Raw genomic sequence first — 21,536 nt, 5'->3', positions numbered from 1 at the left:
GAAGCTACTGAAAAGGAGACTTGCTACACCATGCTTCCAGCAATTATTCTAAGCAGGGTGCTGTGGGCTGCAAGGGCCACAGGAGATCCTGTTTCTTGCAAGCAGGAAGAAGGAGCTGCATTCGAAAGCTGCATTGTTGAAAGTGACTGGACAGGTCAGCAACAGGGAGTGCGGTGCCATATTCCTGGATACAGTGCAGAAGAAAAAAAAATCAATGGCCTGCTCAGGATAATGAAGGTTAGTGGCATTAACTACATCATCGTGCTGCATCTTCAGCTGTACTCCTAATACAAACTCACCTTGTAGGTGCACCTGATCTCTCTTCACATCCCCATCTCTCAGCAATGCAATGTCACACTTATCTCTTAAAGTAACCTTTCTCAAATATTCCCTTTTCATTCTTTGAAGGCATTCAAAGCGTTGTATTTAGAAGCTTCCTCTCTCTCCTTATAAGTAAGCACTAAAATCATGAAGAGGTAATGAACTAGTTCCAGGCATGTCTACTTTGACAAATGCATGGAAAGCAGTTTTGGAGATAAGTTAGGTCTGCCAGCCACTTGGAACAGAGCTATTGTATTTAAAAACCTTATGCAAGCAGGCAATGAAAAATAGAGTAAATATAATGATAACCGAGCAGCATCCTAACCATGTCATCTCCCACAGGCTCTTTGGGTCTTTCTCAAGAGGAAGTGCAGAAGGAGGAAAAGACTCCTCAAACGCCTCACAGCGCCAGAGACCTGGGTTCAATTCCCGACTCAGGCGACTGACTGTGTGGAGTTTGCACATTCTCCCCGCGTCTGCGTGGGTTTCCTCCGGGTGCTCCGGTTTCCTCCCACAGTCACAAAGATGTGCGGGTCAGGTGAATTGGCCATGCTAAATTGCCCGTAGTGTTAGGGTAAAGGGGTAAATGTAGGGGTATGGGTGGGTTGCGCTTCGGCGGGTCGGTGTGGACTTGTTGGGCCGAAGGGCCTGTTTCCACACTGTAAGTAATCTCTAATCTCTAAAAAAAATCTCAAAGCATCATTCCAGTTCCAGACTTCATGCACAATATTAGGGTATCATGTAATTTTCTCAAATCTCAAATAACTAGAAGTTCATGGTGGAGACAGATATCAGTGAATAGACCTATCAGAAGCTGAAGGCTCTTAAAGATTTGCTCAGCTGGATTCAAATGCTGAACCTTGGGGTCCATTAAATTACAAGGAAATTTGAAAACTGCAACACAAAATACCAAAAATTCTGTCAGCCTTTCAAATTGCACTGCACATAATTGTGAAGTCTACCTTTAGCATGAATGCCTGCTGTTTCAAACATTTAAATTGATGTCATGTTCCATCTGCATGAAGTATCAGATCCAGAAGGCAACTGTGTGCTTGCTGGCTGTCACTAGTGGCCTGCGCATTCAAAATGCCACCTTGAGGAAAACCATTCGATATCTCACTAAAGTGCAACAAACTGCCTTCTAGGTGTTGGCTAATATGGAAGTAAGGGTGAATCGTGGGAGGGAAGATGCAGAAAGGGGTAATGGAAGTTGGCATGCTGCACAAAACACTTCCACTTCTAATCTCTCATAATTTCGCTAATCCCCCACAAGTCAGAATGCCACACGCTATCTCCTATCTCAATGGCCTTGTGTATCCCTATACAGATGCATATGAATCACAGATACCAAGGCATGGATGGCCTGTCTGCTAAAAGCAACTGAGCAGAATCCATCATGCCCTATTGAAGTGACAAGGTTAGTACGACATGGAAATAATTTTTTAAAAAAATGAATAAAAGATTTTTAGTTGTACAAAGGTATTCAGCGCCAAGCAAAAGTTGCATTTCTGTTTCATCTCATGCATCATAAAATTTACCTTTCCTTTTGGGATCTTGCCCATTCTTCCTGCTGCAGAGAAATAACCTTTTATCTTGTGAAGACTGGGAGGAAAATAGTTAGATGCAAACAATGGGTGGGCATGAAAGACACATGTAAAATGTGGGTTAATTTCATGCTGGAGCCTGGGTGGCTACCCAATATGTTCAGAATGTATGCGCAAAATGTTTCCACAATCGAGATTTAAAGCATGCCTGAATCTGTACATTCTGCGCATTGCTAACAGTGCTGAGTGTGACTGCTAATGGCCTCAAACCAATACATTCTTCTTCCAGAAGACACACCATGATCACATCTTCCTATCCTAAGCTCTGGTTCTTGCTGCTATGCAGTGTGCTGCAAACCACTTAAGTTCTGATACTTTGGTGATGAAGGAAAGGTGCCCCAACACTGTCCAAATGTGCATTCAGTAATATAATTGCTTGCTCTAAAATGGCTCTCGTGGTCATGGAGCTTTTGTTGTATCTTATCTTGGTGTTACTGTTTATGCTTCACCAGGGTTCAGAAAAGGTTTAGAAGAATGTTGCCAGAGTTGGAGGATTTGAGTTACGGGGAGAGGCTGAATAGGCTGGGGCTGTTTTCCCTGGAGCGTTGGAAGCTGAGGGGTGATCTTATAGACGTTTATAAAATCATGAGGGGCATGGATAGGATAAATAGACAAGGTCTTTTCCCTGAGGTGGGGGAGTCCAGAACTAGAGGGCATAGGTTTACAGAGAGAGGGGAAAAAGGACCTAAGGGACAACTTTTTCACGCAGAGAGTGGTGTGTATATAGAATGAGCTGCCAGAGGAAGTGGTAGAGGCTGGTATAATTACAGCATTTAAATGGCATCTGCATGGGTATACAAATAGAAAGGGTTTAGAGGAATATGGGTCAAATGCTGGCAAATGGGACTAAATTAGCTTAGGATATCTAGTTAGCATAGACCGAAGGGTCTATTTCTGTGCTGTACACCTCTATGACTCTATGCTGTTATCAGCCACATTTTCATCCAGGAACCCTTGTTTTCAATGAGTAATTTGCTGACTCTGCTTCAAGATGTGACCATCTCAGGGAGGCTTGACTTGCTGGATGGAAGTATTATGGCAGTTCCTTGGGAATCTTATAATCTCCTAGTGGTTTGCTGATGAAGTGAGCATTGATGATAAAGATTTCAGGGTGACCTGCAGATGCCTAGATTGCCTCCTGTATACAGTAGATCATTTCTACTGGAACAGTAGGAAGCCCACCATACCTAGAGAGCTGACTAGCCTCATCAGTTGGCAAACATTTATCTGTGAGATGCATGTGTGCAGCAGATTGAGAGATTCTATGAATATCATCTGCAAATCTCTGGAAGAGCCAGAAGTGACGAATTTAAGGTCAATGGTGACTTTTAAGCTGCTGGCAATGTATGCTCACTGGCCAATTTGGCAAGAGATCATCTTTCAAGAAGCTGCAAATGGTAGGAAACTCTGAGCTTTTAGAGGCACTGGTATTCAGACCAGAAACGTATCCTCTGCCTGTAAGCACTGTGTTGGGAGCCTTGCCTCATGGGGCTCTGTACTCATTCCTCTCTTTCAAGAAATGGTAGGTCATGTTGTTGTTTGTCTTGGTACTGCATTTTGTTCCCAATCTAAAAACTAAGTTAAAAGTGCATAAACAGCTCCAAAGCTGATCTGAAAGTTCACAGCTGGGAAATCTAAATCAATCTGGTGTAGATGCCAAAATAGCAGAAATTATTTCTGAAATAGTGGAAAACACCTTCGCAAAGCAATGAAAGCGCACAGAGTAAGTTCTGTGAGCAAATGCCTTTCATTTAGCAAGGAGTGGTTTGATATTAAAGCCTTTGATATCAAAGGCTATCACTCTAATCTCACCTCTGGAATTCAACTCTTTTGTCCATGTTTGAATCTGGATTAGTGGTGCTGGAAAAGCACAGCAGTTCAGGCAGCATCTGAGGAGCAGTAAAATCGACGTTTCGGGCAAAAGCCCTTCATCAGGAATACAGGCAGAGTGCCTGAAGGGTGGAGAGATAAATGAGAGGAGGGTGGGGGTGAGGAGAAAGTAACATAGAGTAGCTTCAGGGCAGAGGAAATTACCTGGGAGTTGCAGTGGGAGAGGGACTCCCTGAGATTCTTGTGGAGAGAGGAGGAAAACTTCTTCAAGGCAGGCATCCTTGCAAGAGGATTCGCAGTAGGGTTAAAATCAACAAGGTAAAAACAATGACTGCAGATGCTGGAGACCAGATTCTGGATTAGTGGTGCTGGGAAAGCACAGCAGTTCAGGCAGCATCCGAGGAGCAGTAAAATCGACGTTTCGGGCAAAAGCCCTTCATCAGGAATACAAGCAGAGTGCCTGAAGGGTGGAGAGATAAATGAGAGGAGGGTGGGGGTGGGGAGAATGTAGCACAGAGTAGCTTCAGGGCAGAGGAAATAACCTGGGAGTTGCAGTGGGAGAGGGACTCCCTGAGATTCTTGTAGAGAGAGGAGGGAAACTTGTCCATGTTTGAACCAAGGCTGTAATGAGGTCAGGAGCTGAGTGGCCCTGATAAACCCAAACTGTGCGTCATTGAGCAGTCTATTACCGAGCAGGTGCTGCTCGATAGCAGCACCTTCCATCAGTTTACTAATGATCGAGAGTAGACTGATGGGGCAGTAATTAGCCATTTTGGATTTATCCTGCTTTTTATGCAAATGGCATACCTGGGCAATTGTCAGGTGGATGCCAGTGTTGCAACTCAACTGGAAAAGCTTGGCTAGGGGAGTGACATGTTCTGGAGCACAAGTCTTCAGTAATATTGCCAGAATGTTGTCAGGGTCCATAGCCTTTGCAGTATCCAGTGTCCAACCAGTTCTTGCTATCACAGGGAGTAAATTGAATTGGCTGAAGACTGCTGTTTATAATGCTGGCGACCACTGAAGGAGGATGAGCTAGATCATCCATTTGGCACTTCTGGCTGAAGATTGCTGCAAAAACTTCATCCTTATCTTCGCACTGATGTGCTGGGCTCTTCCATCATTGAGATGGGGATATTTGTAAAGACTCCTCCTTCAGTGAGTTGTTTAATTGTCCACCACTATTCATGACTGGAGGTGACAGGACTGGAGAACCTAGATTTGATCAGTTGGTTGCGTTCATCCACTTAGCTCTGTCTATCTGGCTGCTTATGTTGTTTGGCATGCAAGTAGTCCTGTTTGAATGCTTCAACAGGTTGGCACCTTTATTTTTAGATATGTCTGAATTTGCTCCTGGTATGCCCTCCTGCACTCTCCATTGAACCAGAGTTGATCCCCTGGTTTGACAGTAATGACTGAGTGGGGGTTATGCTGTGTGATAAGATTACAGATTTTGCTGTAGTATAATTCTGCTACAAGTGATGGCCCATAGCACCACATGTATGTCTAGTCTTGAGTTGCCAGATCTATTCCAGGTCTAATCCATTTAGCAACGTGATGGTGCAACACAACATAATGGAGGTTATTCTTAAAATGAAGGCAGGACTTCATCTCCACAAGGACTATGTGCTGGTCATTCTTACTGATAATATCATGGACAGATGCATCTGCAGCTGGGCAGATTGGTAACGATGAGGCCCAGTATGTTTTTCATTGTTGTGGTTCTGTTCGCCGAGCTGGGAATTTGTGTTGCAGACATTTCGTCCCCTGTCTAGGTGACATCCTCAGTGCTTGGGAGCCTCCTGTGAAGCGCTTCTGTGTTGTTTCCTCCGGCATTTATAGGGGTTTGTCTCTGCCACTTCCAATTGTCAGTTCCAGCTGTCCGCTGCAGTGGCCGGTATATTGGGTCCAGGTCGATGAGTTTGTTGATAGAATCTGTGGATGAGTGCCATGCCTCTAGGAATTCCCTGGCTGTTCTCTGTTTGGCTTGTCCTATAATAGTAGTGTTGTCCCAGTCGAATTCATGTTGCTTGTCATCTGCGTGTGTGGCTACTAAGGATAGCTGGTCATGTCATTTCATGGCTAGTTGGTGTTCATGGATACGGATCATTAGCTGTCTTCCTGTTTGTCCTATGTAGTGTTTTGTGCAGTCCTTGCATGGGATTTTGTACACTACGTTGGTTTTGCTCATGCTGGGTATGGGTCCTTTGTCCTGGTGAGTTGTTGTCTGAGAGTGGCTGTTGGTCTGTGTGCTGTTATGAGTCCTAGTGGTCGTAGTAGTCTGGCTGTCAGTTCAGAAATGTTCTTGATGTATGGTAGTGTGGCTAATACTTTGGGTTGTGGCATGTCCTCATTCCGTTGTCTTTCCCGTAGGTATCTGCTGATGAAATTGCAGGGGTACCCATTTTTGGCGAATACATTGTATAGGTGTTCTTCTTCCTCTTTTTGCAGTTCTGGTGTACTGCAGTGTGTTGTGGCCCTTTTGAACAATGTCTTGATGCAACTTCTTTTGTGTGTGTTGGGGTGGTTGCTTTCGTAGTTCAGGACTTGGTCTGCGTGTGTGGCTTTCCTGAATACCTTTCCTGAATTCTCCATTCGGCGTTCTCTGTACCATCACGTCTAGGAATGGGAGTTGGTTGTCCTTTTCTTCCTCCCTAGTGAATCTGATTCCTGTGAGTGTGGCGTTGATGATCCGGTGTGCATTTTCTATTTCTGTGTTTTTAATGATTACAAAGGTGTCATCCACATATCTGACCCAGAGTTTGGGTTGAAGTTGCGGTAAAACTGTTTGTTCTAATCTTTGCATTACAGCTTCTGCTATGAGTCCAGAGATGGGTGAGCCCATGGGTGTGTCGTTGACTTGTTCATATATTTGGTTGTTGAATGTGAAGTGTGTTGTGAGGCACAGGTCCAGTAGTTTGAGTATGCAGTCTTTGTTGATCGGTTCCCCGTCTTGTTGTCTGTTCTGTATGTCCAGCAGGTTGGCTATTGTTTCTCTGGCTAGGGCTTTGTCGATAGAGGTGAACAGTGCCGTTACATCGAATGAGACCATAGTTTCTTCCTTGTTATCAGGGGTACAAATGCACACTCAGAAACAATGGACTGACAGAAGAGACACAACAAACAGTGAGACAAAGTATCGTACCCCTGATAACAAGGAAAAGACAAACACATAACCTCAACACCAAGGAGAGAGAAGCACTAAAAACACTAAGAAATGATAAGAACATAATCATACTACCAGCAGACAAAGACAGAATGACGGTCATCCTGGACAAAGCAGAGTAAATCCAGAAAGCGCAACAACTACTTGGAGATACTAACACCTACCAAAAGAGGGAGTTTGACCCCACCCATAGCTCACCAATAGGATAAACAACACACTGAGGAACCTCAAAAAAATGGACAGATAACCAGGTTTGACCTACAGAGAATGAAACCTGAAAGCAACACCACCCCCAGATTCTATGGACTACCTAAAGTGCACAAACCAGACATCCCACTCAGACCCATCGTATCGCTACCAGGGACACCATCACACAAACTGGCTAAAGAACCACAACAGAAACTGAAACACCTGATCAGCGGATCCAGACACTCTATACAGTCAACACAGGAATTCTTGGACATCATCAGAAATATACACATACACAAGGAAGAAACTATGGTCTCATTCGATGTAACGGCACTGTTCACCTCTGTTGACAAAACCCTAGCCAGAGAAACAATAGCCAACCTGCTGGACACACAGAACAGACAACAAGACGGGGAACCTATCAACAAAGACTGCATACTCAAACTACTGGACCTATGCCTCACAACACACTTCGCATTCAACAACCAAATATATGAACAAATCAACCGCACAAAACTTGACCTACTCTTGGGAAATAAGGCAGGGCAGGTGACTGAGGTGTCAGTGGGGGAGCACTTTGGGGCCAGCGACCATAATTCTATTCGTTTTAAAATAGTTATGGAAAAGGATAGAGCAGATCTAAAAGTTGAAATTCTAAATTGGAGAAAGGCCAATTTTGACGGTATTAGGCAAGAACTTTCAAAAGCTGATTGGAGGCAGATGTTCGCAGGTAAAGGGACGGCTGGAAAATGGGAAGCCTTCAGAAATGAAATAGCAATAATCCAGAGAAAGTATATTTCTGTCAGGGTGAAAGGGAAGGCTGGTAGGTATAGGGAATGCTGGATGACTAAAGAAATTGAGGGTTTGGTTAAGAAAAAGAAGGAAGCATATGTCAGGTACAGACAGGATAGATCGAGTGAATCCTTAGAGTATAAAGAAAGTAGGAGTATACTTAAGAGGGAAATCAGGAGGGCAAAACGGGGACATGAGATAGCTTTGGCAAGTAGAATTAAGGAGAATCCAAAGGGTTTTTACAAATATATTAAGGACAAAAGGGTAACTAGGGAGAGAATAGGGCCCCTCAAAGATCAGCAAGGCGGCCTTTGTGTGGAGCCACAGAAAATGGGGGAGATACTAAATGAATATTTTGCATCAGTATTTACTGTGGAAAAGGATATGGAAGATATAGACTGTAGGGAAATAGATAGTGACATCTTGCAAAATGTCCAGATTAGAGAGGAGGAAGTGCTGGATGACTTGAAACGGTTAAAGGTGGATAAATCCCCAGGACCTGATCAGGTGTACCCGAGAACTCTGTGGGAAGCTAGAGAAGTGATTGTTGGCCTCTTGCTGAGATATTTGTATCATCGATAGTCACAGGTGAAGTGCCGGAAGACTGGAAGTTGGCAAACATGGTGCCACTGTTTAAGAAGGGTGGTAAGGACAAGCCAGGGAACTATAGACCAGTGAGCCTGACCTCGGTGGTGGGCTAGTTGTTGGAGAGAATCCTGATGGACAGGATGTACATGTATTTGGAAAGGCAAGGACTGATTAGGGATAGTCAACATGGCTTTGTGCATGGGAAATCATGTCTCACAAACTTGATTGAGTTTTTTGATGAAGTAACAAAGAAGATTGATGAGGGCAGAGCAGTAGATGTGATCTATATGGACTTCAGTAAGGCGTTCGACAAGGTTCCCCATGGGAGACTGATTAGCGAGGTCAGATCTCATGGAATACAGGGATAACTAGCCATTTGGATACAGAACTGGCTCAAAGGTAGAAGACAGAGGGTGGTGGTGGAGGGTTGTTTTACAGACTGGAGGTCTGTGACCAGTGGAGTGCCACAAGGATCGGTGCTGGGCCCTCTACTTTTTGTCATTTACATAAATGATTTGGATGCGAGCATAAGAGGTACAATTAGTAAGTTTGCAGATGACACCAAAATTGGAGGTGTAGTGGACAGCGAAGAGGGTTACCTCCAAATACAACAGGATCTGGACTAGATGGACCAATGGGCTGAGAAGTGGCAGATGGAGTTTAATTCAGATAAATGCGAGGTGCTGCATTTTGGGAAAGCAAATCTTAGCAGGACTTATACACCTTAATGGTAAGGTCCCAGGGAGTGTTGCTGAACAAAGAGACCTTGGAGTGCAGGTTCATGGCTCCTTGAAAGTGGAGTCGCAGGTAGATAGGATAGTGAAGGCGACGTTTGGCATGCTTTCCTTTATTGGTCAGAGTATTGAGTACAGGAGTTGGGAGGTCATGTTGCGGCTGTACAGGACATTGGTTAGGCCACTGTTGGAATATTACGTGCAATTCTGGTCTCCTTCCTGTCAGAAAGATGTTGTGAAACTTGAAAGGGTTCAGAAAAGATTTACAAGGATGTTGCCAGGGTTGGAGGATCTGAGCTACAGGGAGAGGCTGAACAGGCTGGGGCTGTTTTCCCTGGAGAGTCGGAGGCTGACGGGTGAACTTATAGAGGTTTACAAAATTATGAGGGGCATGGATAGGATAAATAGGCAAAGTCTTTTCCCTGGGGTCAGGGAGTTCAGAACTAGAGGGCATAGGTTTAGGGTGAGAGGGGAAAGATATAAAAGAGACCTAAAGGGCAACTTTTTCATGCAGAGGGTGGTACGTGTATGGAATGAGATGCCAGAGGATGTGGTGGAGGCTGGTACAATTGTAACATTTAAGAGGCATTTGGATGGGTATATGAATAGGAAGGGTTTGGAGGGATATGGGCCGGGTGCTGGCAGGTGGGACTAGATTGGGTTGGGATATCTGGTCGGCATGGACGGGTTGGACCGAAAGGTCTGTTTCCATGCTGTACATCTCTATGACTCTATGACCCATCTCTGGACTCATAGCAGAAGCTGTAATGCAAAGATTAGAACAAACAGTCTTACTGCAAATTCAACCCAAACTCTGGGTCAGATATAGATTAGATTAAATTACTTACAGTGTGAACAGGCCCTTCAGCCCAACAAGTCCATATCAACCCGCCAAAGCGCAACCCACCCAGACCCATTCCTCTACATTTACCCCTTCACCTAACACTACAGGCAATTTAGCGTGGCCAATTCACCTAACCTGCACATTTTTGGACTGTGGGAGGAAACCGAAGCAACCGGAGGAAACCCACGCAGACACGGGGAGAATGTACAAACTCCACACAGTCAGTCGCCTGAGGCGGGAATGAAACCGGATCTCTGGCGCTGTGATGCGACAGTGCTAACCACTGTGCCACCGTGCCGCCCACTGTGCCACCATGTGGATAACACCTTTGTAATCATTAAAAACACAGAAATAGAAAACACACACCGGATAATCAATGCCACGCTCACAGGAATCAGATTCACTAGAGAGGAAGAAAAGGACAACCAACTCCCATTCCTAGACGTGATGGTACAGAGAACACCGAACAGAGAATTCACCTCAAAGGTATACAGGAAAGCAACACACACAGACCAAGTCCTGAACTACGAAAGCAACCACCCCAACACACACAAATGAAGTTGCATCAAGACACTGTTCAAAAGGGCCACACCACACTGCAGCACACCAGAACTGCAAAAAGAGGAAGAAAAACGCCTCTATAATGTATTCGCCAAAAACGCATACCCCTGCAATTTCATCAGCAGATACCTAAGGGAAAGACAACGGAATGAGGACATGCCACAACCCAAAGGATTAGCCGCACTAACATACATCAAGAACATTTCTGAACTGACAGCCAGACTACTGCGATCACTAGGACTCATAACAGCACACAAACCAACAGCCACTTTCAGACAACAACTCACCAGGACAAAGGACCCGATACCCAGCATGAGCAAAACCAACGTAGTATACAAAATCCCATGCAAGGACTGCACAAAACACTACATAGGACAAACAGGAAGACAGCTAATGATCTGTATCCATGAACACCAACTAGCCATGAAATGACATGACCAGCTATCCCTAGTAGCCACACACGCAGATGACAAGCAACATGAGTTCGACTGGGACAACACTACTATTATAGGACAAGCCAAACAGAGAACAGCCAGGGAATTCCTAGAGGCATGGCACTCATCCACAGATTCTATCAACAAACTCATCGACCTGGACCCAATATACCGGCCACTGCAGTGGACAGCTGGAACTGACAACCGGAAGCGGCAGAGACAAACCACTATAAATGCCGGAGGAAACAACACAGAAGCACTTCACAGGAGGCTCCCAAGCACTGAGGATGTCACCTAGACAGGGGACGAAACGTCTGCAACACAAATTCCCAGCTCGGCGAACAGAACCACAACAATGAGCACCCAAGCTACAAATCTTCTCTCAAACTCTGAATGTTTTTCATTCTTGTTGGTCCCTCACCACCTGCTACAGACGCAATCTAGCAGCTATGTCCTTCAGAACATGACCAGCTCAATCAGTAGTACTGCCGCCAAGCCACTCTTGGTGATGGACATTGAAATTTCCCACCCAGAGTACATTTTGTGCCCTTGCCATCCTCAGTGTTTCCTCTAAATATTGTTCAACATAGAAGAGTGCTGATTCATCAGCTAAGGAAGGATGGTATGTGGTAATCAGCAGAACGTTCCTTGCCTATGTTTAACTTGAAGCCATGACACTTCATGAGGCTCAGAGTCAATGTTGAGGATTCCTAGAGCCCCGCCTTCCTAACTGTGCCACCACCTCTGCGGGGTCTATCCTGTCATTGTGACAAGACGTATTGAGGGATGGTAGTGGGGGATGGTAATGGTGGTGTCTGGGGCATTGTCTGTGAAGTAGGATTCCCCGTGCATGACTATGTCAGGCTGTTGTTTGATTAGTCTGTGAAACAGCTATCCCAATTTTGGTACTGGCCTCCAGATGTTAGTACGGAGGTCTTTGCAGGGTCAACAGGGCTGTTTCTGCCATTGCCTTTTCTGATACCTAGGTCGATGTCAGGTGATCCGTCCAGTTTCACCTCTTTGAGACTTGTTCACAATTGGTACAACTGATTGGCTTGCTAGGCTATTTCAGAGGAGTATTGAGTGCCAACCACATTGCTATTGGGTCTGGAGTCACTTGAAGGTCAGATCAGGTAAGAATAGCAGATTTCCTTCCCTGAGCAACATTAGTGAACCAGATGGGTTTTTCTGATAATTGACAATGATTTTATGGTCATCAGTAGACTCTTGAAGCCAGGCTTTTTGGATTAGAGGTACTACACCATTAAAGCCTGCCCACACTTACCTTATATACTTGTCCTTTGACAACAGCTATCAAAGTGGCTGTTGGGCATATAATTTCAGAATATGGCAGGTAACTGCTGTGAAACATGGGTGTGGTCTACTTTCCCCTGACAGTTCCACACTATGCAAGAACTGTCAGATTAGAAGTACGGCTCCACATTTGAGGGAGACCTGAACAGAATCACCTTTCCAGAATGTGGAGCTCCTTTCTTATATGAAGAAAAAGGAAGTCCAGAGTGGCAGTCTACTCGCAATTGCCATTACCTGAAAAATCTGGCCCATGGTTCTTAGAAGTGCAAAGGGGAATAGATGGATGAGCAAGATTGGATCAAAAGTCTTGTAAGTGATACTAAAATAATGTTACAAAAAGGGTAGAGAATCCACATTTAGCCAGTTCCTCTGTTGGTTTGCACATGATTGCATATAACAAAATTTCACAATATAGATTTCTGTGGAGAATTTCGAATCGTGTTCTATTGTTACCATGCCAGTTTAGCACCTTGAAACATATACAAGAACAGTAAAGGATGGATTACTTTTCTTTGCTCACTTTTTGCAAGTCTTCAAGTTTTTCACTTTTCAGCATGATGACAAAGATGGAATGGAGAGCTGACTTTGTATTAAGAAGAACATGCCAGACCTCTGGGACTATCAATCTCCTACTCTGTGTCTCAGCTAATCGCCAAGACTTATTTACATATGTTCATGTATTTGTGAAGATGATGGGGCTATGAAGATTTTCTAGTCTCAGTTTGATGGTTTCAATTCAACTAAACAGTTTAAAACTATTCCAACACATGTATCGTAAATTGAACTCTTTGTCTGTGCCAACACAATTGTCAGAGTCACTTATACTTCCTCATCTCTTCCAGATATGTTTTACAGCATTGCTGATGCTTGGGGAAAAGGGGAGGACCACTGCCAATTTGTTGATTCATTTCTGGAAGGAAGGACAGGAACGCATGAGTATCCAGAATCTCTGCCAATCATCCCAGGTAATCACAAAAATTGTGGAGAACAAATTTTTATTGAGAGAATGCACTAATTACACTGACCTGGTGTGTAAAAATATTCAGATTTTGTGATGAGTCTTTATAGCTATGATTTTTAAGTTACTTTATGGATGCCAGTTATGAATGTATTAGAATGGAATGATGTATGTTCATGTTCAATCCCTGCATTACCATCATGATAATCTTTGCTAGTCAAATACTCGTTACCTGGTGACCAACCCAAGAGAGTGACTACAGATATGGTCTGATCTTACCATCCACTTAGTTTATGGTCTGGAATTCTTTATATGTAAATTTAGCAACATAAAGATGTATAGCTATATTTGTATTACAGCATCAGTAGCATTTAAATTAGATACGTTTTTAGATAATCAGTGTTGAACTAAAAAAATGAGATGTGGGAAATAGCCAATGTGTTTTCGAGCATGGAAGCAGACCCCTCAGTCCAACCAGTCCATGTTGACCATAATCCCAAACTAAACTTGTCCCCTCCTGCCTGTGTCTAGCCCATATCCCTCCAAACCTTTCCTGTTCATGTACTTATCCAAATATTTTTTAAACATTGTATTGTACCCCCATCTATCACTTCCTCAGGAAATTGATTCCATACGTGAACCACCCTCTGTGTAAAAGATTTGCCCCTCATGATGTTTTTAAATCTCTCTCAGTTTCACCTTAAAAATATGCCCCCTAGTCTTGAAATCCCCCATCCTACGGGGAAGACAACTACCATTAACCACATTAACCATTATCTATACCCCTCATTATTTTATAAACTTCTATACGGTCTCCTCTCAACCTCGCACTCTCCAGTGAAAATATGTCCCAGTCGATCCACCTTTTTTTTAAGAACTCAAACCTTCCATACCCAGCAACACCTCAATAAATCGCTTCTGGACCCTCTCCAACTTGATAATGTCCTTCCTATAAGTGGGTGACCAGAACTGGACACAGAATCCCAGAAGAGGTCTCACCAATGTCCCATGCAACCTCACTTCCCAACTCCTTTACTCAAAGAACTGAGCAATGAAGGCAAGCGTGATAAACACATTTTTAACCACCCTGTCTAAACGTGACATAAACTTCAAAGAATTATGTAACTGCAGCCCTAGGTCCCTCTGTTCTATCCAGGGCTCTCTCATTAAGTGTATAAGCCCTACCCTGCTTTGTTGTACCAAAATGCAATACCTTGGATTGAACTCCATTTCAACTCTTTGACCCATTTGAACAAGATCCCTTCATAATCTTAGAAAATTTTCTTCACTGTCTACTGTGTCACCAATTTTGGTGTCGTCCACAAGTTTACTAACCATGCCTCCCATATTCTCATTCAAATCATTTATAAATGACAAACAAAATAGAACCCAGAACCAATGCCTGTAGAACATCACTGGCCACAGGCCACCAGTCTGAAGAGCAATCCTCCACCACCACTCTCTGTCTCCTGCCATTAAACCAATTATATATTCAATTGGCAAATTCACCCTGAATCTCATGTGATGTAACTTTACTAATTAGTCTACCACACACATCCTTGTTGAATGCTTTACTAAAGTAAACAATGTCGACTGCTCTGCCATCATCAATCTCTTTGGTAACTCTCTCAAAAAACTCAAACAGGTTTGTGAGACATGATTTTCCTTGCACAAAGCCATGCTGACTATCCCTAATCAATTTTTGCCTTTCCAAATGTCCATAAATCCTATCTTTTATAATTACCTCCAACAACTTACCTACAACCGAAGTCAGACTCACAGGTCCATAGTTCCCTGGTTTCTCCTTACAACCTTTCTGAAACAAATGTAAAACATTAGCCACCCTCCAGTCATCAGACACCCCACCTGTAGTTATACATGATACAAATATTTCTGCAAAAGGTCTTGCAATTTCCTCCCTTACTTCACACAACATTTTGGGATACATTAGATCAGGTCCTGGAGATTTATCCATCTCTATGGGCGGCACGGTGGCACAGTGCTTAGCACTGCTGCCTCACAGTGCCAGGGACCTGGGTTCAATTCCCACCTCGGGCAACTGTCTGTGTAGAGTTTGCACATTGTCTGCGTGGGTTTCTTCCAGGTGCTCCGGTTTCCTCCCACAGTCCCAAGATGTGCAGGTTAGGCAAATTGGCCATGCTAAATTGCCCATTGTGTTAGGTGAAGGGGTAAATGTAAGGGAATGGGTCTGGGTGGGTTGCTCTTCGGAGGGTCGGTGAGGACTTATTGGGCTGAAGGGCCTGTTTCCACACTAAGTTCCTCCTGATGTTCCTTTTCTGTAATGTGAACTGTTTTTAAAACATCAAAGTTTATTTCCCTACATTTCTTTCTCCACAGTAAAAACAATGTGAGATATTCATTTAGTATCTCTCCCATTTCCTGAGGTTCAACACAAAGACAACCTCCTTGATCTTTAAGAGGCCTACCCTCTCGTTAGTTAGCCTCTTGCTCTTAATGTATTTGTCAAATCTCTTTGGATCTGTGGAGAGAGTGTGTGTTAACTTTTCAGATCAATGACTTCTCATCAGAATTGGGAAAAATTAAAATTGCAAAAGTTTTAAGCAGGTGAAATGGGAAAGGATAGAGACATAACAAAAGTGGGGGGTCTCTGATAGAGTGGTTGAATGACAAAACAGTCTTGCATATTTAAAAGAGAGCTATATTTCATTTATAGAGTCACAGAGTTTTACAGCATTGAAACAGACCCTTTGGTTCAACTAGTTCATGCCAACCATGTTCTCAAACTAAACTAGTCCCACATGTCTGTATATAGCCCATATCCCTCCAAACCTTTCCTGTTCACATATTTATCCAAATTTCTTTTCAATGTTGTAACTATACCTGCATCCACCACTTCCTCTGGCAGTTCATTCCAGACACTAACCACTCTGTGTAAAAACATTGTCTCTCATGTCCTTTTTAAATCTTTCTCCTCCCACCTTAAAAATATGCCCCCTAGTTTTAAACTTCCCACCTTAGGGAAAAGACCTTGAAGTAAATAAGTTTGAGACAGGGTGTGAATAGCAACATGATGTACAGCGAGCATCTTTAAATCGAGGGGAAAACTAGACAAAGACCAAAACATGCAAAGAAAACAAAATTGCAGTGATTAAGGGTTGAAATTTTTCAATTCATTGTTACATCTGAAAGGTTCTGAGATATCTAAACTAATGATGAGGTTCTGTTTCTCAAACACCTGTTGAGTTTCACTGGAATACTTGGCTCACAACCACCTTCTCAAGGACAAACCTGAAATCGGCAATAAATATTGGTGTGATGAGCACCACCACATCCCTTAAAATGAATAAATAAACACTGCCGAAGGCTAAGGCCAGAGAGATCTTTTGTTTCAGATTGTAGCATCTACAGTACTTTGTCTTAACAAAATTGTAAAAATAAGAAATTTTAAAAAACAGTTAAAAATAATTAAATTTAATACCATTTAATTCAATAACTGATTTGTGATATGGATTTTTTTTTAGGTTATTATCGGAGTTATCGCCAAGAGCCAGTGTCATTTGGCCTGATTGGTGGATTTGGGAAATTTGGTGGGACATCTAATTATTACGTGGGATGGTATGAGTGTGGTGTGCCTATTCCTGGAAAATGGTAATGAAATTGTCCTTTGAAAGATATAACAACTTGATTCACATTTGAGCTGAATTAAGAGAGTATTGAGAGAGTACCTTGTTCTTGAATACTGGACAATGTGTCGAATTATCAAGATTATTTTCGCACGATTTCAAAGACTGTTTGTTCCACAATCTTACTGGAATATGCAACATATTCTTTTTAATATATACATGGAGGACCAGGGCTTAAAATAAACATGCCTGATATCATTGCACTCACTTGTGGTGGTTCCATTTTCTACAGTAGGTAAGGAAATGCTGAAAGAATCAACCAATCAAAACTCTGCTGACATGAGACAAATCATTCTCTTGAAATTCCGTCTCAGCATTTAAACAGCCTCTGTGAACTGCACTTAATGCAAAATCATCAAGTCTTCCAAGATAAATCTGTCAGGGCATTGAACTGAAAGATTTTGTTAAGAATCATATTGTACTAGGAGAGGAAATTCAACATGTTTTATAAAATAGTTTTCTTTAAAAGTTGCCACTGAAAATTTTAAACTTGAACTTTTGAACTTTCCTTTTTTTTTCTCCTGTCATTTACTACTCCACCTGCAAATTGTAGAGAATTTTTCTCTGTTGCTATTTTTCCATTAATCAACATGGCAAATGGTCTATGTTCATTAGTAAGTTTTCCAAGGTGCATATTAATCTACTACATAGGTTAAAAATGGTAAGTCTCAGGCAACTAATGTATTGCTTTATGTTCCCTGCAATGCCAGATTGCATATATGCTCTACTTGTGCATTTTCTTTCAGACATACTAAGCAATTTAGCCTATTATAAGCCTAGATTGACATATTATGAAGATCTGTATCCAATTGATTCACTTACTGGAGATGAAACCAGTTCAATTTGGCATTCCATCACTACTTTTCACCAATTTGCAATAGAAACCTATTACCACATGCCAATCTTGATAATGTACCTCTGTAGTGCTAATTTTCATCTACTCTTTCTAACTAACTTACAAAGTTCAAAGTATTTAGGAAGTGTATTTCTCACATCAGTAAAATCTATTACCTTGGAAGGAATTCAAGAAAAGTATTTTTTATAAAAACAAAATTCTCTGGATTGATTAGACTTTAACTATTCCACCAGAGTAAAGGGAGTTTTGCTTAATTTATTCCTGCACAGTTCCTTGGTGCAATTTTTTTGTGTTTGTGCAGTATTATAAAATACAGACTTTTTGCGCAGGCGCAATGGATTAATGCTGTTTTGAAATGGTACCATATAGAACAGTGTAGTGAAATGGAATAAGTTTTAACTCCTTGCCAACCAAACTACTGCGCTGGCGCAAACAAATGCAACATTTGAGTGAATTTGCTAATTGCAAGTTCCTGGCAAATAGCCACACTTCACGGGAATGCATTCAGCGATAGAGCTATGTCAGTATAGTGCTTGTTTTCCCATTCCAACATTTTAAAGCATGGCTTCTCATTGGAAGCATTGTATCAGGGAATTTAGCCTACTATCCTGATGTGCATTTTATTAAATATTATTTTGATTAAATATGCAAATTAAACTCCTTTAAAAATAGAAATGTTTTCTTGTATAATGTGTATTTTATAGCAAAAAGGTCAGTTTAAAAAGCATATTTAAATGGAATTTGGGAATTTCAAACACAAGCCTTTTCTGCTTTTCCAACATTCCATAGTGTGGTTTGTAAACGTAATCATACATTTAACCAATCATTGTGCCAAACCTGTTACATGTGTTGCATCTGAAAAATTTTGTGCTTTTTAAAAAGAATGAGAAAGTCAGCTGAAATTTGTAGTTTGCATGTTACATTAAAAAAAAGTTCTTTACTTATTATCTGCACCAAAGCAATGAATCACTGCAAATTGGCTGTTGTATTAATGAAGTCTTAGGATTTCGCAAGCAATATATGTTATCAGAAATGTATCTTGTGCTTTTGGCTCTGATCATTGAATTGATATGACACGATTTAAACTTGTTTTGCATCACAACACTTTGTGTGTCAAGATTGTCTCTCATTTGATCAACAACATTCACCAGCATTTCTAACTCCATAGCCTGGATTTTGACTTGATTGTTCGTAACACCATGACCTGCCAGAGTTGAACAGAAAGGCATGGGAATCTGGAAGTCAAGAATCTATTGCAAGCTGTGAAGTCTAAAAGCCAAGCCTTTGCATTAATATTATCACTCATTGGTTCCTGGCCTGCAAAGCTGTCTGGTTGATGGACTTCACCACTAGTTGGAGTGGCAACTGATCAGTAAAGGTAGCAGGACTGGGTATGTCTGTGCCAAAGCTATTGAAGATAGGGTGGAGGGTAAGGGGGCCTTTTGAAGAGGGTGGACAATCACAAGAGGGGGCGAATTGGTGATAATCATTGTCCCCAGTGGAGTGGGTTTCCCAGAGAATCTGCTGATTTCAGGTTCACTGGGAGGTGAGGTCAAAGGTCTGGGGAGGGATACACATAGAACATAGAACAGTACAGTACAGCACAGAACAGGCCCTTCAGCTCAGGATGTTGTGCCGACCATTGATCCTCATGTAAGGTAAACCTAATGCACGAACCCTCAAATTTCTGTGACCATATGCATGTCCAGCAGTCTCTTAAATATCCCCAATGACCTCGCTTCCACAACTGCTGCTGGCAACGCATTCCATGCTCTCACAACTCTCTGCATAAAGAACCCGCCTCTGACATCCCCTTTATACTTTCCGCCAAACAGCTTAAAACTATGACCCCCTCATGTTAACAATTTCTGCCCTGGGAAAAAGTCTCTGGCTATCAACTCTATCTATGCCTTTCATTATCTTGTACACCTCAATTAGGTCCCCTCTCTTCCTTTTTTCCAGTGAAAAAAGTCCGAGCTCAGTCAACCTCTCTTCGTAAGATAAGCCCTCCATTCCAGGCAGCATCCTGGTAAACCTCCTCTGAACCGTCTCCAAAGCATCCACATCTTTCCTACACCTCTGAAAGAGATCAACATATGGATTGGATGCCTTAATGGGAAAATCCTAGGCCTTGGGTCAGAATCATCTTGAGGAAGGAAACTGGGGCATGAGTATTGGTAATAAAACATAGAACATAGACTATGAGTATTGGTAATAAAACATAGAATATAAACCAATACAGAGCAGAACAGGCCCTTTTGCCCTGAATGTTGGACCAATCTGTGAACTAATCTAAACCCATCCCCCATACTATCCCATCATCATCCATGTGCTTATCCAAGGATTGTTTACATCACCCTAATATGGCTGAGTTAACTACATTGGCAGGCAGGGCATTCCACACCCTTACCACTCTGAGTAAAGAACGTGCCTCTGACATCTGTCTTAAATCTATCACCCCTCAATTTGTAGCTGTGCTCCCTCGTACCAGCTGACGTCATCATCCTGGAAAAAGACTTTCACTATCTACCCTATCTAATCCTCTGATCATCTTGTATGTCTCTATCAAATCTCCTCCTTCTTTCCAATGATAACACACCCAAGTCTCTCAGCCTTTCCTCATAAGATCTTCCCTCCAGACCACACAACACCCTGGTAAATCTCCTGTGTACCTTTTCCAATGCGTCCACATCCTTTCTGTAAGGGAGCGACCTGAACTGTACACAATTTTCTCAAGTACGGCTGCACTAGCATTTTGTATTGTTGCAGCATGACATTATGGCTCCAGAACGTAATCCCTCTACTAATAAAACCAAACACACCATATGTCGTCTTAACAGCACTATCAACCTGGGTGGCAACTTTCAGGGATATATGTACATGGACTCCAAAATCCCTGTGCACATCCACACTTCCATTGATCCAGTATTCTGCCTTCCTGTTATTCTTCCCAAAGTGAATCACCTCACATTTATCTGCATTGAATTCCATTTTCCACCTCACAGCCCAATTCTGCAGTTTATCCAAGTCCCCCTGCAACCTGCAACATCCTTCCACACTGTCCATTACTCCACCGACTTTAGTGTCGTCTGCAAACTTACTAACCCTTCCACCTATGCCTGTGTCTAAGTCATTTATAAAAATGACAAATAGCAGTGGTCCCAAAACAGATCCTTGTGGCACACCACTAGTACCTGGACTCCAGGCTGAATATATACCATCAACCACCACTTGCTGTCTTCTTCCAGAAAGCCAGTTTCTAATCCAAGCTGCTAAATCATCCTCAATCCCATGCCTCTGCATTTTCTCCAATAACCTTCCATGTGGAACCTTATCAAAATCCTTACTGAAGTCCATATACACCACGTCAACTGCCCTACCCTCATCCACTTGCTTCTCAAAAAACTCAATGAAGTTTGTGAGACAAGACCTGCTCTTGACAAAACCATGTTGACTATCTGCAATCAAATTGTTACTTGCCAGATGGAGGTTGTTCAGAAAGTTTCGCTGGATCTAGGAAGGAAAAGTGAAACCAGTCACCTCCTGAATCCACAGGAGGAGCATAGAACAATACTGCACAGGAATGAGCCCTTCAGACCATGATGTTGTGCCCAATATGGCGCCAAATTAAACTGCTGTGTGGAGTTTGTACATTCTCCATGTGTCTGCGTGGGTTTCCT

General features: G+C 42.5%; 1 protein-coding gene across 1 annotated transcript in view; it reads left to right on the top strand.

Annotated features, from left to right (window-relative positions):
• The window catches only part of fndc1 (fibronectin type III domain containing 1), a 373,864-nt gene extending 354,911 nt beyond the window's left edge, over positions 1 to 18,953 (top strand). The window contains exons 21-22 of the mRNA XM_043696167.2: positions 13,220 to 13,342; positions 16,839 to 18,953. Coding sequence (XP_043552102.2) covers positions 13,220 to 13,342; positions 16,839 to 16,969 — 254 coding nt within the window. The 3' untranslated portion in view covers positions 16,970 to 18,953. The remainder of the gene's footprint in view (positions 1 to 13,219; positions 13,343 to 16,838) is intronic.
• Positions 18,954 to 21,536: the final 2,583 nt, after the last annotated feature.

Source organism: Chiloscyllium plagiosum, unplaced genomic scaffold, assembly GCF_037043375.1.
Source record: "Chiloscyllium plagiosum isolate Xiang-an unplaced genomic scaffold, Cpla_swu_hap1 HiC_scaffold_10, whole genome shotgun sequence".
Taxonomy (NCBI): Eukaryota; Metazoa; Chordata; class Chondrichthyes; order Orectolobiformes; family Hemiscylliidae; genus Chiloscyllium; species Chiloscyllium plagiosum.
This window is presented reverse-complemented; position numbering and strand designations above follow the sequence as displayed.